This window comes from Ursus americanus, chromosome 2, assembly GCF_024610735.1.
Source record: "Ursus americanus isolate L20-20 chromosome 2, mUrsAme1.1.p, whole genome shotgun sequence".
In the NCBI taxonomy this organism is placed as follows: domain Eukaryota; kingdom Metazoa; phylum Chordata; class Mammalia; order Carnivora; family Ursidae; genus Ursus; species Ursus americanus.
In genome coordinates, this window is record NC_142128.1 from 14,839,661 (window position 1) to 14,858,620 (window position 18,960).

At 43.9% G+C, this 18,960-nt stretch overlaps 1 protein-coding gene across 3 annotated transcripts in view; it reads right to left on the bottom strand.

The window, feature by feature from the left end:
• The window catches only part of LOC123784713 (S-adenosyl-L-methionine-dependent tRNA 4-demethylwyosine synthase TYW1), a 210,644-nt gene that overhangs the window by 186,956 nt on the left and 4,728 nt on the right, over positions 1–18,960 (bottom strand). For 2 of the 3 annotated variants that reach the window (XM_087868361.1, XM_045786138.2), the window contains exons 4-7: positions 15,875–15,976; positions 14,048–14,242; positions 12,286–12,507; positions 7,010–7,132 (exon numbers count right to left, since the gene is read on the bottom strand). In XM_087868361.1, the coding sequence (XP_087724487.1) occupies positions 7,010–7,132; positions 12,286–12,507; positions 14,048–14,242; positions 15,875–15,976 (642 nt within the window). The remainder of the gene's footprint in view (positions 1–7,009; positions 7,133–12,285; positions 12,508–14,047; positions 14,243–15,874; positions 15,977–18,960) is intronic. The other variant, XM_087868364.1, reaches the window with a different exon arrangement.

An 18,960-nucleotide genomic window follows, 5' to 3' on the forward strand; every position in this document is an offset into this window, starting at 1 on the left:
AAAATGGACAGCGACTCTAAATCGAGAAAAGAATTTCAGATATTATGGCTTAGAGTTTAACACTCAACCAAGAATTTTTTTGGTTAGGAGCTTAACAAAAGAAGCCAAATGACCCAATAGAAAAAGGGATACAGGACAGCATGTAGTGAAAAATTTGGCCTTGCCTGAAGGGAAGTCTGGCTTTTGCCCCCAGTTCCTGGAAAGTAACATCTAAACTCTTGGAATTTCCTGAGTGAAAGCAGAGTCTGTTATTCAGGGTCGGCCCCTCAGACCGCACTAGACTGGAAGGGGCGGCAGGGGTGCTGGAGATGGAGTTCAATCACATGGGCAGTCAGTCAATCAGTCATGGCTACGTAATGAAGCCCCAATATAAACTGGACACCGAAGCTCAGATAAGCCTCCCGGGTTGGCAATACCCACGTATACCGTCACATATCAATGCTGAGTGGGCAACTTGTCCTAAGGAGAATGAATGAATGCCTCCTAGACTCTGTTCTACACGTCTCTTCCTTTGGCCAATTTTCTGTACCCCTTCCCAGCAACAAACCACAACCATGAGGATAACAGCTTTCAGGGAGTCCCGAGTCTTTCTAGCACATCACCAACCCTGAGGGTGGTTTTCAGGAGCCCCCTCCCCCAAAACTTGCAATTGGTGTCAGAAGTGAAAGCAGTCATGGGGACTACGCCCTCAGACCTTGTACTTTATCTAATACCAGGCAGACAGAAAGAGATGGTTCACGGGAAAAGATAACACGTTCAATCTGACTCAAAATGAAAGAAATACAAATTAAAATCAGGTTATTATTTTTCACCTGTCAGGCTGGCAAGACTTAAAAGACTGATAACACCTGAGGGTTGGCAAAGATATAGAGAAATCTCACCTCTCTCCTATAAGAATAAATAAAAATGACTTCAATTTTTTATAGGGCAATTTGGAAATAGCTATTAAAAACTATGAAATCCCCTTTGACCCAGAAATTTCAATTTTATGCACGTACTCTTGAGATAAATTTATTCCAGCTGCAAAAAATATAAGAGCAAGAGTATTCGAACACCTAAATGTTAATCAACAGGAGCCAAATACATTACGAGACACAGTCCTGGACCACTACATAAACATTAAAATGAAGTGGGTAGATGTCTCTGACAGCACTGGAAAGCTGTCATGTTAGAAGAAAAAAAGCAGTCTGTAGACTTTGAGTACAAAAAGATCCCATCTGTGTAGCCAGACACACAAAGTTAGACCAAAATGCAGGTGTGTTTGTAAAGGCAGTAGAACACTTGGAAGAATATTGCCAAACTGTAAACTGTGGCTTCCTGTGAAGAGGAGATTTAGGAAGAACAGGGACAGGGAGCCATATTCTTTGGATTTTTTAAACACATGTAAACAGGGTATTAAATTATACACAACTCCAAAGGGAGGGACAGATCAAGTTACATATTTTCAAAGGGACTATCTGAGAACCAACAACCTCGGATGGGGTAACTGGGTGATGGGCAGTAACTAGAGCACTTGATGGAATGAGCACCGCGTATGATACGCAACTGATGAATCACTGAGTTCTACCCCTGAAACTAATAATATACTCTATGTTAACTACATTGATTTTAAATTAAAAAAAATTTTTAAATGCCTCCCTCACTATCAAAGATGTGAAAGGGTAGAGCATGTGGAGGTAAGGACAGAGGATTTTTGAAAACTTCTTTGAAAAATGTCGGTAAAGTATTTTGAGATCCCCTCCCCCCCCCAACCTCAAATGGAGAGAGGCTGGGGGGCAGGTGCCTACCTCTCACCTCAAGCCCCAGGAGAAGGGCTCCAACGGGGCCCCTCAAAGAAGCTGCTGTGTATCCCCTGCACTCAGAGGGCATCACTGACAGTATAGGACTCCTGCCCAGGAAATCCAGACACCAAAGGACTGACTAGTTTCTTCAGCAAGTGAGCACCGCCACTGGGTAGGAATCAGCCTGTCCTTCTAGAATAAAGAATTCAGGAGTGTTCCCGTGGGAGCAGAGAGGGGTGCTGGTGGGGGCAGGTCTCAGATGCAGACCAACAGGGAACCAGAGAGAACAGGTGGCAGAGCCGAAATCAAGAGTCGGACACTAAACCCACTGAGCCACCCAGGCACTCCTTTCTGTAGGTTTTAAAATGAGGTTGTAAAGACTACCTGAGAATATGACAAAGATTTTTAGGGGAGCCTCAGGGCTCATTCGGTTAAGCATCTGCCTTAAGCTCAGGTCATGATCTCAGGGTCCTGGGATCGAGCCCCACATCGGGCTCCCTGCTCACCGGGGAGCCTGCTTCTCCCTCTCCCTCTGCCGCTCCCCCTGCTTGTTCTCCCTCTGTCAAATAAATAAGTAAAATCTTTTAGAATATGCATTTATTTATTTTTCAATTACATTATTTTTTTTTTTTATTTTAAGTAGGCTCCACACCCAACACGGGGCTTGAACTCACGACCCTGGGATCAAGAGTCGCATGCTCTATGAACTGAGCCAGCCAGCCGCCCCAACATTGACTCTTTCTAGAGTCTGGCCAGTTGTCTCCCAGACGTCCCACATTCTGGATTTGTCTGACTGTTTCCCCATGACTAGATTCAGGCTAAACATTTCTGACACAGAACTATATAGATGATGCTGTATACATCTTACTATATCCACCACAAGGCCGTTTTAATCCATCCAATGAAGCTGAATCTGAGTCTGTGTGGAATCCAGGCACATCAAGCCTCCCCACCACATTCATGGTTCACTAATGACGAAGCTATCCTGAGCTTTAACATCCAGAACTTTTATTGGGATTTCCATCACTCCATTTGTAAAGGTACATTTTATCCTCTGTAAATAGCAAAACATCTGAAAGGGTATTTTTCTCCCATTGATTTATTTATTTTTGGCACGTCTAAGTAGATTAGTTTCTGGGATGATATTTTGAGACTATGTGACTATCTGTTCCGCAAAGGCATTTCACCCAATCCTTGCTTAAATCAATTATTACACTGGGGACTGAAAAAAAGTGATTTTCTAACTTGATCATGCCTTCTATATTTATTATCTGAAAACCTCCATAAAGACTTTCTCCTGTGCCTCATTTGTTGAGTAGCACAAGGTTTGATTTTTTTCTCATTTGATGTAATAGAATCTATTACGTTGGTTACATAATCATTATGTTCATTTTTGATGCTCGAATTGTCCCAAATTTGGCCTGTGGGAAATTCTTCCAACTGGTCCCTATGTCCTTTTGACATATCTCCATCAGTCACTGAGGATCTACTTGCCCAACAAGATGTCCCAGGCCCATCTGTTACTCTCCCTTCCTCAACCCTGGAAGCAGTCATTTCTCCAAGAAGCCCTGGTGCCTTTAAGTGAAGAACGATATTTAGAAAACAAGAGCTGAGTGCTCACTACCTCTGTTTCTAGGCCTGTGGCATAACAAAGCACACATCTGCTCTTTGTCCCCAATTCCTGGCAGGGAGCTTCAAAAAACCTTGGCATTTTCTAAGTGCCAGAAGGGTCATTGTTATGCAAATGGAGTGACTGGTTGGGGGGGGCCTAAATAGCTTCAGGATGGGGGCTGGTCATCAGAAAGACCAACCACTCAATACCACTTTGGGCCAGCTGGAGCCCCAGGGAAAGAAACAGGGAGGGAGGTCAGCCGGAGAATGAGTTCAATCACATGGCCAATGATCTAATCAGTCGTGCCTATGCAACGAAATCCCAATAAAAGTTCTGGAAGCTCAGGATAGCTTCCTCGTTAGTGAACACATGGATGTGGTGGGGAGGCATGACGTGCCTGGATTCCACACAGAGACGGCACAGAAACTCTTGAGTCTCTTCCCCACGCCTCTGCTCTCAGACCTTGCTCTATGTGTCTTTTCCACTGGTTGTTTCTAATTTGTATCCTTTAAAACTGTCATTGTGAGGATAGTGCTTTCGATGAGTTCTGGGTCATTCTAGCAAATTTATCGAAACTGAGGGGATCATGAGACCCTCAAATTTATAACCAGGTGATCAGAAGGGCAGGTGGCCCCCAACTTAGAGCTGCCATCTGACGAGGAGGCAGTCTTGTGCGCGACTATAACCTAAACCGGCAGAGCCTGAGGCCAACTTCAGGTAGTGTTGGAATTAAACTGAACAGCAGGTCATTTGAACTGAACTGGGTATTGGCTGGTGTCAGAACATGAAAGGTTCTGGGGGCGCCTGGGTGGCACAGGCGGTTAAGCGTCCGACTCCCGGTTTTGGCTCAGGTCGAGATCTCACTCTTGTGAGATCAAGCGAGCCCCATGCCAGCCCCGTGTCAGCCCCGTGTCAGGCTCTGCACCCAGCACAGAGTGTACTTGAGATTCTCTCCCTCTCCCTCTGCCCCTCCTTCTGGTGCTCTCTCTCTCTCAAATAAAAAAATAAACCTTTAAAAAAAAAAAAAAGAACACGAAAGGTTCTTTCTGTAAACACAGCTACAAAATACTATTAATACACACTCAAATTATAAATTTGCAAATCTGCCATGACAATAAACACATTTTTTTTTTAAAATCTTATGTTCAGATCAACTCCCAAATCCAATCCAACACCATGTGAAAATCACATTAATACACATGGCTCCACCTTATTTTTTTTTTTTTTTTAAGAAGGCTCCATGCCCAGTGCGGAGCCCAAGGCAGGGCTCAAACTCACAACCCTGAGATCAAGACCTGAGCTGAGATCAAGAGTCAGATGCTTGGCCGACTGAGCCACCCAGGCGTCCCCCCCACCTTATTCTTTCTCACACAATATCTATAGATTTCACAACAATATCTATAGAGTGTGGCTATATCATGCTTTTTCAACCAATATCTGGCAGCTGTTTGCTACATACGCTTATAGCATAACCTTGTGTGTTTGCTGTTTTTGTATTAGTAAAGATGTATCTTCAAAGCAAACTCACACAACTGGGCCTGCTGGATCATAGGTAAATGCAGGAGAATTTGGTAGACTGCCAAATGCCCCTCCATACAGGTTATACCATTCTGGACTCCCATCAGCAAGGTGTGAGTACCTGTTTTCCCCGGGCCTCACCAGCTGTCCAAAATTTGAACTTTTACTATTTTGGTAGGTGAGAAATGTATGTCAATGTAGTTTTAATGTGCATGTCCTTCATTATGAGTGAATTTGAGCATTTTTTCATATGCTTAAAGACTATTTGTAGAGCTTTTTTAGAGCCTTGCCTATTTAGGTGTTTTGGCCAATTTTTTCCATTAGGTTTTAGGTCTTTTTTCTTTCAACTTTAAGGACACTTTGTACAATACAAAAATTAACTCCTTCTTTATTATATAAGGGGCAAATATTTCCCCCTCTTTATCATTTGTCTTTTGATATGCTTATAACCATGCAAATCTTTTTTAAAAACCATTGGTAAATTCAATCTTTTATTTTTGAATCATACAGAAAACCTCTCTCCACATTATAAAATAATGCATCTGGGGCGCCTGGGGCGCTCAGTTGTTAAGCATCTGCCTTCGGCTCAGGTCATGATCCCAGGGTCCTGGGATCGAGCCCCACGTTGGGCTCCCTGCTCAATGGGAAGCCTGCTTCTCCCTCTCCCACCCCCCTGCTTCTGTTCCCTCTCTGGCTGTGTCTCTCTGTCAAATAAATAAAATCTTTAAAAAAATAATAATAATAATGCAACTAATTCTGTTATTTATATATTTTTTCAACATCAAGATCTCTGACCCAATTGGAGTTTATTCTGATGTACGTAAGAGGCACAGAGAAAATTCTAAATTTTCACAGGTAGCTTACCTGGTTCCCAACATCGTCTACCTTAAAAGGATATTTTTCCCCCAGGGAAAAGAGATGCCACCTTTATTATATACGAAATTCCCATATAGTTTTGGGTCTATTCCTGAAATTTTATTCTATCTGTCTCAACAGGAGCCAGAACACTTCTAATTACAGGAATGTTTTCAGTTTTCATCAGAGATTTAGGATATTTCTTTTTAAAATTTATTTCTACATACTTATTTATCTTTTATATAGTTGCTGTAGTGGGGGTCTTCTCTTCCACTACGGTTTCTAACTGGTTGTTGTTTGAAAATATATTATTATATCCTGCTACCTTATTGATTTCTTTCATTTGAGTTTGTGTTAATTTTATCATTGATTTTCTTGGATTTTTCCATAATTTTACTTCTTTTGTTTCTAAAATTTATACATTTGATACATTTTTGGTAGGATAGTCTCATTTCCCAAAACTCATACATAAACTGAGTCTATATACTTTTATGCTATCATGTATATTATACTATTTCAATTTCAGATCACTGCAATCTGTGTAAAATCCTACCGCACCGTACATTCTCACATTCATCTCATCACTGCAACAATGACAACCCAAACTAACATCTCCTAGATTCCTAGGGCCTCCACCTATGCTCATCTCTGCGCCTACAAACCAAGGTGCTATCCCTAAGCCCAACACTACTCACCCCGTATGACAGGGAAGCAACTTTAAGAGAGTTCCATTTGGAATCTTAACACACTCAATCTCTTCATGCTGTTCAACCTGTCTCTTCAGCCACATCACTGAATGAAGCCCCTCTACCCATCTACCCTTTCTTCAATTCCTGCCCTAAAATCTGCCTATCCTACTACAAGCTCATGTAAAAATGGCAAAGAAGTGGGGCAGCTCAGCTTGTTAAGTGTCCAACTCTTGATTTAGGCTCAGGTCATAATCTCAGGGTCCTAAGATCCAGCCCCACATCGGGCTCTGCCCTCGGTGTGGAGCCTGCTTGAGATTATCTCTCTTTGCCCATCCTATCACCCCTCCCCAGATCGCACTCTCTCTCTCTAAAAAAAATTTAAATTAAAATTTTTTTAAAATTGTTAAAAAATGGCAAAGAAGTGTGGCACTCTCAAGAAGGAGGCAAAGAAGTAAGACTGCCTAATGAGTTCATATGGACCACAGCCCCATATAGAATTCTAGATGTTTGCTAACTGCAGGATCCAAGTTCACTCTTTCCCAGAGTTACAGTACCTTTTCTTTCTTCACACAATTCATAATTTTGCCGAGGTCCTCAACATCGACGACAGAATTTGGATTCTGATGGTCTTCTGTACCAGACTCTTCCTCACTGGTGCTCTCAAAGGGCTCTTCCTCCTGGAACATCAATGCTTCAGAAACACATTGTTCGAAGTAGCAACCCTCCCAGATTGTGAGTTCACTGGACAGATTTGAGATATTTTAGGCTAGAGGTCAGCAAACTATGGCCCACAAGCCACATGCAGCCAGCCTCAGGCCAAATCTAAAGGCAACCATCACTTGCAAATCGTCTATAGCTACTTTCGTGATATGGTGGCAGGACTGGTAGTGGCAACAGAAACCATATAACCCACAAAGATGGAAATATTTACCAGCTGGCCCTTTATAGAAAAAATTCCCTGACCTCTGAGACACAGAACCAACCAGGCTTAGTGAGGAACTAAATGCAGGAATGAGGAAAAGGAAGGAATGAAGCATGGCTCTCAGGCTTCTCTTCTAAGTAATTGAGACGGTGGTGCTGTTTACTGAGATGAGAAAGATTTGGGGAGAAACAGACCGGGAGAGTGGAAATGAAAAGCTCCATTTTGAATCTGTAAAGTATGGGATGCCTCAGACATCCAGGCAGATTTTAAAGAGGATGCACAGAAGAGAACGAAATTCAAGGTAAACCTCAGAGCTGAAAATATAAACCTGGGAATGACTAGCACATAGACAGAATCTAAGGCCATGAAACTAGATAAGCTCATCCAGGGAGAAAGTATCAACAAAGAAAAGAACCTCGCACTAAGTCCTGAATCATTCCACCAGGTAGAGATTAGACAAAGGAAGGCGGTTCCAAGTGAAAATAGAAGAGTATGAGAATGGTATAATGAGAATGGTATCGTGAAAGTCAGGAGAAGAGAGTGACTCAAAGAAGGAGTCGGTATCCAATACCGTGGAGAGGTCAAGTAAAATGAAGAGAAATACCCATGGCGCTTGGCAATAGGACGTCCTGGGACTCAGGAAAGAGCAGCTGCTGTGGGGCAGAGAGCCAAACCAGAGTGGGTGAGCAGAACCTGGGACTTCTCCCAGCTGCAGGGTGGAGGACTCTGAACACCCGTCCTATAGAAAATAACACTGAGGGGGCGCCTGGGTAGCGCAGTCGTTAAAGCGTCTGCCTTCGACTCAGGGCGTGATCCCGGCGTACTGGGATCGAGTCCCACATCAGGCTCCTCCGCTATGAGCCTGCTTCTTCCTCTCCCACTCTCCCTGTTGTGTTCCCTCTCTCGCTGGCTGTCTCTCTGTCATATAAATAAATAAAATCTTTAAAAAAAAAAAAGAAAAAGAAAATAACACTGAATAACAGAATATTTTAATAGCACAGTTTTAAACGTATCACTGAGTTGACAAACATATGATGAATTCAAAGAGGACAAATATGAACTAAAAAAGGGAATCCTAAGAGGTACGTGAGAGATGGAGCTGGAAGTATCTCCTGAACTCTGGAGAACCTAACTGACAGCTGGACAGGACCAGGGAAGAGCAGGCAAAGTCAAAGGGACAATACTGGGAGGGGAGACTAACACAGAAGACCAAAGTCAAAGCTGGGACCCCAAGACGCTGCATTTCTCATGTACAGATCAATTAGAAATAAATGTTCTGTGCAAGAGGAGAAAGCAGAAAAGATAGCCAGAGAATTTGGGGGAAAAAACAGAGCAAAGAATAGATAGTTAGAGGGATTTTATTCAAAGCTTCTAAAGCTTCTGGGAGGAGGAGAAGAGGATTTTATAATAAAAATTCAGAATCAAATTAAACTGAAGTTCCCAAAAGCAATACTCTAACTAGAAGACAGCAGATCAATGTGGTCAATTTTCTGGAAAAAAAGAAAAAAGAAATTACTCCGAGCTAGAACCCTACTCAGTGAAGCATCAATCAATTTACTTCCAAAACAACCCTTCTCAGAGACCTACTGGAGAATGTGCTCCAAAAACAAGAGTCAACCAAGAAATAAGAAGGCAGAAGATACAGGAATCAGCAAATCCAACCCAGGAAGCCAGTCAAAGGGAGGACCTCACCCACACCAAGTCTTGGAGCAGCAATGCCTCCAAGGACATGGAGGAGAAAGGACTCAAGAGAAGCCTCCAAGAAATCAGTAAAAACCACAGAATACTGAAAAATAATTTTCAGGTCCATTAGAATTTTGGAATGAATTAGTAACATTCATAGAGAAATCAAAGCAGATGTAGCCAGTATCTAAGGGACATAAACGTGTAGGAATGAACACGTGATACCACAGTACACAGGGCAGATTGGAGCACGTACACGTCACAACTATGACACAACAAATAACGGTCTGGCGAGAGAGTGTGATACAACTGTACAAAGAAGATGAGAGGAAGGGAAGTGATACTCTGTGTGTGTGTCTATGTGAGACAGAGACGGAGATTTTGAAGTGTTTTAAAAATCAAGAAATAGAAAGAAGGGCTTATTATTTAGGAATATAGAGGTAAATATCTGATGAAAAAGCTAGAATTGAAAATGACTGCCCTGGGGAAATAAGAATTAGACAGAATAAGGCAAGAAAGTATAGTTTTTAATTATAAACCTAGAAGCACTATTTGAGGGTTTAAATGCACATGTGCTACTTTTGATTTAAAAATTTTTTTTACTTAAGTTTGTTTAAATGTTAAGACCCAAGGCTGATACCAGCAAAAATGGCAGAGTAGGTAACTCAAAGGGCCTGTTCTCCCATAGAAACAACTAAAACTTAAGTAAAAACCAACAGATTTAACTCTGACTAATTACCAGAGTTCTGACAAAGGTTTACAAAAACCAAGTAAACACTAAATCAAAAAAAAAAGGAAATTTGGGGTGTCTGGGTGGCTCAGTCGGTTGAACGTCCAAGTCTTGATTTTGGCTCAGGTCATGATCTCAGGGTCCTGGGATAGAGTCCCACATCAGGCACCGTGCTCAGCAGGGAGTCTGCTTGAAATTCTCTCTCCCTCTCCCTCTGCCCCTCCCCCCACTCAAGTACACACACCCACTCTCTCTCTAAAATAAATAAATAAATCTTAAAAAAAAAAAAAAGAAAAAGGAAACTTAAAAATGACATCCAAGGAAATCTGTCACAGCACTAGCTAAATACAAACTAAAGAAACAGACTTCAAGAAGCCAGACACAATAGACAGTTTTTACAAAGATGGTTTTTAAGTCACTAAACAAACAATTACAACCCAGCAAACTGCAAAAATAAACTCTGAGGAGGGGAAAGAATCCGATTTCGAGTTAACACATGATAATATTCAAAACTTGCAGTTTTCGACACAACATCACAAAGCATGCAAAGGAATAAAAAGGTCTGGCTTATCCACAGGAGAAATCAACCGGAACCATCCCTGAGGAAACACAGACTTACCAGATAAAGACTTCAAGTCAATGGTCTTAAATATGCTCCAAGAGCTGAAGGAAACCAGGAGAACAATGTCCCAACAAATAGAGAACACCAACAGAGACAGAATTTATAGAAAGGCTACAAAGAAATTCTTGATGTGAAAAATATAGTACAGAACTAAAAATTTCACTAGCGGGTTTCAGTGGCAGATTTGAGCAGGCAGAAGAACCCGCAAACATGAACACAAATCAGATGGAAACTGGCCAGTCTGCAAAACGAACAAGTGTACCAACACATACAAAAAGAACACTGCGACATAAGCAGTGTTTGCACAAGACTGAATGTACTGGACACCACGGGATCATAGCCTTCACAAGGGTTAATCGTATGTGTATGAATTTTACCTCAATTTCTTTAAACACTGTATAAAAATATTAAGGACCAATGGGAGGGAAGATAAACATGAGCAAAAAGACTAGCCAGGAAAGAGAAGAGAAAAATGAAACAGCAGCTGAAACATACAGAACAAAAGAAACATTTGTTTCTTGCTTGCTTTTCCTGTTCCTTTGAGCCGGGTGATTCCAAAGCGTGTTCATAAATTTACAGAACAATCTAGTGGAGGGGAAGAGACTAACAATGCAAGAGAGACACAGAAAACAGAGACAAAGCCCTTGATTCCAGAGCACGCACAGAGTGGCTTTGACAGGACTCAGACCTGTGGTCTCCTGCAGCACAAGAGATGGAGAGGATGTGTAGATGGGGTGCGCGGCACTATACGAGATCTCCAGCAGCTTCCTACAAAGCTGGAGGAAGGAGCAGGGAGAAAGAGAATTCAACAGTCATCTGGAGAGTGAGAAAGGGAACTTACACAAGAACGCTGGACACTGCTGGGCAGGTCTGAGTGCACACACGGACCTGTGGTCATGAATCCGGGGACAAAGAGCAAGCAGCAGGAAAATGGAAAGGCAAATGGTAGGTTTCAACCTGGCTTGGGGTTTGACCATTTGGGTCAGATAAGGGACTGGAAGGCAAGGCAACTGAAGATTGTTTATAAAAGAATGAGTATAAAATCTAAACTGCGTAAGGACAGAAGTGAAGTAAGCAGTTTTCACTATCCAATGAAAAACTGATGGGATCAAAAGAATTTTGAAGTAGGACACCTGCGAGAGATCAGAGCCGAGGTCACAGGAACATAAAATTTCAGAGGTGACTGTGGAAGTGAGGGGTCAAGGTCAGCGAAGACAATGGCTGCTGGAGGTGTGAAGGGCAGGCACCTGGGGGACCAGGACGCTGGATCGATCACCTGGACGGATGGCTTTGCCCCCAAGGGTAACAACAGGAACAAGGGTGGAGAGAAGTGAGTCAGCAAGTGGTTCTTGAATGACACAAGTAAGCAGGTGACCAAAAGATGACAGACAGACAGCCATGAAGGCAGCAGCGGTGAAACAGTCAGGTGACATGAGCTTCCAAGAAACGAGGGTCCCTGAACAAGGACCAAAGAGACACGTTTGCAATGTGAGGGACAGGAGGAGAAGAATCTAGAATGATGGGCAGCCTTCCAGTCTGAACAGAGTCTTTCAGCAGGAGAGGTCGGGAGGAAGACGTGCTTAGGGGATACGAAGACAGGACGTGTGTAACCTCAGGCCTCTGCCTCCTCCCTGCCAGCTGTGGGAGAAGTCCGCAACTCTGGCAAGGCGACCATTAAAGCAGAGAAACAGGAAAGCATGCTGCCCACACCGGCCTCGCTCGGAAGGCCGCACACTCTCTAAACCACCACCACAGGAGCCGCAGATCTTCCTCCTAACCACCAGCCAGGGAAGGAGTTTCCCGGGGCAGTAGTAAGGTCCAGCATTCCCACACACAGGAGGAAAGCAGCGAGACCCGGACAGGGGCTCCGTACCGCGGACGACTCGCACTGGCCTCTCTTGCAGTTGCCGTCACAGGGCTTCTTCTCTCCTTTCTGAAGGGCCTGCAGCCGGGCGAGGAACTTGGTCTTCCAGGCCCTGAAGTCCGCTTCGATGCTCCCGTGTTTGCTTTTAGCCACGTCACAGTCCCCCTCCCCTCTGGTCACCACGCGATGAGCACCAAGCATCCAGAGCCACTTATCAACATTCTTGCCAACCTGCAAGAAGAAGACAGAGGAGCTAAGACACAATCCTCTAAATCACAGGCTGGGCGGTTGTTCTGCAAAAGGTCCAAGTCACTCTGGGGCCCCGTTGCTGGCTGCTGTGGGGAAGGGGGAACATGGCCTACAGAGGCCCCCCAGCCCCAGCCGCAACCTGCAAACTCTACACTGTTTACATGTGACAAGACCCTGCAAAAGACTCTTTTTAAACAAAGGGACAAACCCTTTGACGAAGGTAAAGGTTACTACCTAAAAAAGACTTTGAAAACTACTATTCGAAGTCGTGGTCAGAATCACGTAACTTCTTAGCAAAAGAAATCTATTCCGAAATGTAGCAAAGCCCATTTTAAACACAAAGGGCAAATGCAGCCCATCTGGCAAGACTCACGACTTCATCAATTCAGAACTTTGACGTACTGCAAGAAGGAGCAGGTAAGCTGAGGCACAGGGATTACCAAGAAGCACAGTGAAGAGTTCAAAAACTTGATAGACTTTCTGAGGGGCAAGGCATTAAACAGAACATTTACACATCTGAACTGTACCAGTTTTTGGCGGTCTACTTCCTTTGAAAATATGGGCAGAAATAGACATCTTGATATAACGAATGAAAACAAGCTTAAGGAAAGATGTCCACGTTCACCTTTACTCACGTTCTACCAAAGATAGGTGAGCCAGGCTGGGCCCATTTTGGGAAGAGGTACATATACAAAAGTTCTAGTAACTGTTTAGAACCACAAGAAACAGAGAGGCTCTACATTGTTTTTATTTAAAGTAGAGAGAAAAGGGGCGCCTGGGTGGCTCAGTCGTTAAGCAGTCTGCCTTTGGCTCAGGGCGTGATCCCAGAGTCCTGGGATCGAGCCCCACATAGGGCTCCCTGCTCCACTGGGAGCCTGCTTCTTCCTCTCCCACTCCCCCTGCTTGTGTTCCCTCTCTAGCTGGCTGTCTCTCTGTCAAATAAATAAGTAAAATCTTTTAAAAAAATAAAAAACAAAGTAGAGAGAATAGAATGCAAAAGAAAAGGAGCCAAATTAACTTGGTACAGAAAAAAGATGTAGGAAAACAAAACAATATTTTACTACATAAAAGGCAGTGAATGTTTTTCTTCTATTTCCCTTTAAAAATTAATGATTAAAAGACAATGAGCTCAACTGTATTCAGGGTTAGCTTGAGCCATAAAGGTTGTTCAACAGAACAGGCGGCTGAGAAAGTCCAAAGAATGACTAATCTTCCATCCACAAGGTCCTGCCTGGGGACAGCAGACTGGACGTGATGGCCATGAATCCAGGCTACTATGACACTAGACAATAGGAGGTGTAAGCATTTTATTCAATAAAAATTTACTTGAGAACCTACTACACCCCAAGCCTGGATACATGTGTGTAGCAATTCCCCACTATAAACAGTAACACAAGAAGTTTACTATCAAACACCAAAGTTTGGGGACAACTTCACATACACATGTGGATGTGTGTGTGTGGGTATGAATTTTTTTTCATTATAATAGAGAATTTATCCCTATAATTCAACACACACCTACCTTGTTGAAGTGGCTGGCATAGGCAGAATTTCCCAGGCCAAATACAGCATACCTCATACCCTTCAGGTAGGTTTTGCCAAATCGAAAATCACTGGATGCTTCCTCCAACCACTGGCAGAACCACTCTGCACTTTTGGTGGGTCGACCGTCGGTATACGTAGCAACCACAAAGGCACAAACGTTTTTACTAGTGACCTAACCAAGAAAGTAATCGTTTGAGAAGAATATTCAAGATACAACTTACCGGTAAAGAAAATCCCTTTTTAAAACGCCGACATCTACATCAATACTAATCTCTAAGGACAAAGGTGCTTTCAAAACGTTACTCATTTTCAAAAGTAAAAGAAAAACAGAGCAAGGACACCTTGCATGGGGAGAAAATCCAGTCTCCTGCTCCTGCCAATGTACCCCTGGTGCCCCTAACTATATACTCCATTCTAATTCTCCGGCGGTAAGTTCCTATTGTCTCCAGTTGTCATATTGGAAACAAAATCCAAATCGATCGGGAAGAAACATAGAAAGAGATCTTTAAAATTACATAAAAAATTAAAGCAAGAAAACTTTTTAAATGTGAAGTAACTTATGTAACACTTGGTACCATCATCTCCATGGGGAAACAAAATACCCCTCAGTCCTGCGAGCCACAGTATTCCATCTGCTTGAACGCACCTTAAAAATTCTAAGTCATAAGGTCAGTTATAAGCTATCCATTATTAATAATAAAGTTTCAAAGGTTGCTAATAATTTTTCACAAGTAATTCTGAGCAGATTCGAGCTCACTCATTTACACTCCATGATTCTCTTACGGGAGAAAGAAATGGTTACAGCTGGGTTATCCACTAAGAAGGGACTGGCAAACTATGTCCAACAGGCCCAGTCCAGCTCACTGCCTGTTTTCTTTTGTTTTTATTTATTTATTTTTAAAGATTTTTCTTTATTTATTTGACAGAGAGACAGCCAGCGAGAGAGGGAACACAAGCAGGGGGAGTGGGAGAGGAAGCAGCAGGCTCCCAGCAGAGGAGCCTGATGTGGGGCTCGATCCCAGAACACCGGGATCACGCCCTGAGCCGAAGGCAGACGCTCAACGACTGCGCCACCCAGGCGCCCCTGTTTTGTTTTTAAATAAAGCGTTACTGGAATACAGCCACACTCATTCGTTTACACACCGCCTATGGCTGCACAAAGCTGATATTGACTACCTGGGCCTTTACAAAAGAAGTTCGTCCATCCCTGCTCTACGTGCTTCTCCAACTTTAGCTGCTTCAGAATCATCTGGAGCACCTGTAAAATTACAGTCCCACATCCGGGGCTGGGCTGCACTTCTAGCAAGTTCCCAGGAGACGCTGAGAGTGCCAGTTCAAGGACCACACCTTGAGAACCTCTACTGTAAGGCAGACTCCCCTGGGTACAGCTGGAGAAGGAGGGGGATTTCTCAGGTGAAGAAAGTAAACCCACGTAGATATTAAGTAAGGCACGGAGGTCACACAAGTAGCAAGAGATTTCTCTAACTCCAAAACTCATACCCTTTCAGCTACCCACGTGGCTCCTGACCTCTCGGTCAGCTCACACATGGGTCATAGGCTCAGCACACTGCCATCAATCACCCGCCCTTGACGATGAGATCGGGAGCAGGAAAGACCACACGCCAAAGGGACAGGTCCCACACCACATGCTCAGCACCTCTGACTGATACTGAAAACTCAACCAACTGAAACGCCTTAGCGCGAAAATTAAATTTATTCTGAAGATTCTCTTTATCGCAGAATGCAGGAGGTCAATTACATTTGAGAATTTGGACTAAAGGGAAAAGATAACCCAAGTACCAACCTCTTCTACGAGACGATCATCTGGATCATATTCTTTCAGATTCACAACCGCCACAGGCAGGCCTAGGGAGGCAGCTGCTTCAGCAAGACTTGCGGCAAATCCCTAATAGGAAAAAAAAAAAAAATCACATCAAGTCTTCAATACGCTATTAAAGCAAAATACAGTCTTTATCATGAAAAATTTTTTCACTAACTGACATTTATCATCATAAACACAAATACTATTCTCGCTTCTTCCATTTTCTCAAGCATCTTTATAGAGATCAGTCATTCCACGGTGCTGTTCTCACTCTGTAAGTACATATGCGGGACTACATCTAAATTGGCTTTTTGACATTCCAGCCGCCTTGCCCTACTAGAATAAACACGCAGGTGATAAGAAATACTGAAGACGGGAGAGAATGGGATACGTGAGAAATGTGACACATTTCTGGAAGACAGAAAGCAAACAGAAGAATTGACAGGGAGGAGAAAGCCCTAGGGGAGAGTCCATATGCCTGACAAAACCCCAGGGAGGGTCTGGGCTCAGAAAAGCCACTACAGCGAAGCTGGGAGGGAACCCTGGGGCAGAGGAGAACCAACGAGCAGACAATTTGTATACAGGACAAGTGCACACCGAGCCCAGGCAGCATCTGCCCTTTACCCCCGGCCAAATACACCCATTAGCTCTTCTCTAGAAGAAATGAACCAAATGTTTGGGGAAAGCTAAAACTTCTAGCCACATGTTGGCACTCTGAAAAACGCCTTCCCACTTTTCGCTTAGTCATCTAACACTTGGCTCCCCATCTCCCAGGACGAAAGCTGAGCCTACTGAGCATCTTTTACTGGGACTCTACCGTGCCAGTCTCAAGTCTGGGCAATATTACACAACAATGAACAAGACGCATATAGTCCCTGCCTTCAGGGAGCTTATGTTCTAATGGACAGAGACAGAGCAAACATGGAAATGAGAAAACACATAGTTAATCGGATGATGACTAGTGCTATGGAAGAAAATAAATCAGGATAAGGGTAAGAACACAGTATTACAGGTCTGGGGACAGTTGTTATTTTACACAGGGAGGGTCAGGACAGGTGCATAAGATAAGTAAATAAATAAATAAATATATATATATATATATATATATACTTTTTTTTTTCAGTCTTTTTCCCCCTAGTTCCTGGCACAAAGCTCCTAAAACCCTTGGAACTTACTGACTCTGGTAAGCTAATGAAATAACTCATGGGGAGGCAGGCCCCAAGTCGCTTCAGGATGGGGGCTGGTCACCACAAAACCAACTACGTGATTAAAGTCTTAGAACTTTCAGAACCACTGCTCCCACTGAGTTCAATCATCCACGGCCAATGATTTGAAATGTCCATTAAAACCCCTAAATGGGAGGACTCAGGGAGTTGCCGGGTTGGTGAACACACTAATGTGCTGAGGAGCTGGTGGGCACAGAAGCTCCGAGCCACCCCTCCCCACCGTAACCTTGCCCCATGTCTGCCATTTGTCTGTTTCTGCCTTGTATCCTTTCTAATAAACCAGGAAGCATAGTTAGTCGGGCAATTTCCTGATTCTGTGAATTCTTCTAGGAAATTATCGAACTAAGGAGAGGACTGTGGATTGAATTTATAGCTGGTCCAGTCAGAAGCACGGGTGGCCCCTGGGACTAGGGACTGGCATCTTACGTGGAGACAGTCTTGCAGACTGGGTCCTTGTACCTGTGGAGTCTGACAAAAACTCTGGGTAGTTCGTGTCACAACTGGAAAAACAACAAGTGTTTGGTGGCAGAGGCCTCAAAGATAGACTTGAGCCAAACCTGAAGGACGTGCGAGGCAAGCCATGAGGTTACCCCGAGCAGAGCAACGTGTAAGTGAAAAGGCCTGAAGGAGGGAGCAGGCTTGGCAAGGAGGTTAATAAGACCGGAGACGTGGGGACCAAGGACAAGAGGTAAAAGAGATAATGGAGAACCAGACGTGAGGGCCTCCTGGCCACTGTGAGGGCCCTGATTTACTCTAAGTGAATGAGGAGGTCATTGCTGGGTTTTAAGCTGAAGGGAACGTGATTTCACTCAAGTTTTCGAAGTCCCTGTGACTGCTGAGCTGAGGGGACACTGAGGCCAGGGAGGGGCCGAGCAGCACCGAATGAAGGGGACCGACCGGCGGTGAGGTGACCGCAGTGATCCAGACAAAAGCAGAGGGTGCCGTGAGCCAGAGTGCTGAGAAGTGACTGGCGCCTGGAGCCATTTTGAAAGGAGAACAAACAGCATTTGCTACAAATGGAATGGGGGTTAGCAGGAAAAAGAGAGAATTCAAAGGGTTTTGGTTTTGTTCTTTAACTAGGCAACTGGAAAAATAAAGTCGCCATCTGCTGAAATGGTGAAGATTCTAAGTGGAAAAGGTCTGGGCAAAAAAATGGGAGTTCAGCTGGAGCGTACTAACTTTGGGATGCCTACCAGACGTCCCATGAAGACCTACGACAGGGCCCTGGCCAGGAGAGCCTGGAGTGGAGCGGAACAGCCAGACTAAAAACGTGCATTTAGAGGCCACCACTGAATACAAACTAGGGCCTGCAGGTCCAAGCCAGCCCTCCATTTGTCTCTGTGGGTAAAAGGTCCTGGGACCCAGTCATGCCACTTACACTAGAGCCACAGAGCTAAGCAGCTGCAACAAGACCGTATGGCTCACAAACCCTACAAACCCAAAAAACACAGTATACAAAGTAAAATACCTTGCCCTCTAGAGAAAGAGTCTGCCAAATTGTATCTAATAGTAAGAATGCAAAGCTCTAGATCCCTTAGAGTACGGTAAGTGCAAATAAAGACATGGTCTCAAGGTCTGTGCCTTGGGACACTCCTATCTTTTGAGGTCAAGAAGATGAGGAGAAATCTGCAAAGGACGGTGAGGAAGGCTAGCCTTGGCCGAGTAGGCGGATGACCTAGGAACAGTGTCAAGGAAGATGAAGAGTGAGAATTAATTAGCAGCATGGAAGTCACTGGGAACACGTGGGGACACACAAGAGTGGCCCAAGGAAAACAGGAGTACGGAAACTGGAGATTTGGAGATAGTGACGCAGACACTTTCAAGGAGCTTAATGCTCAAAAA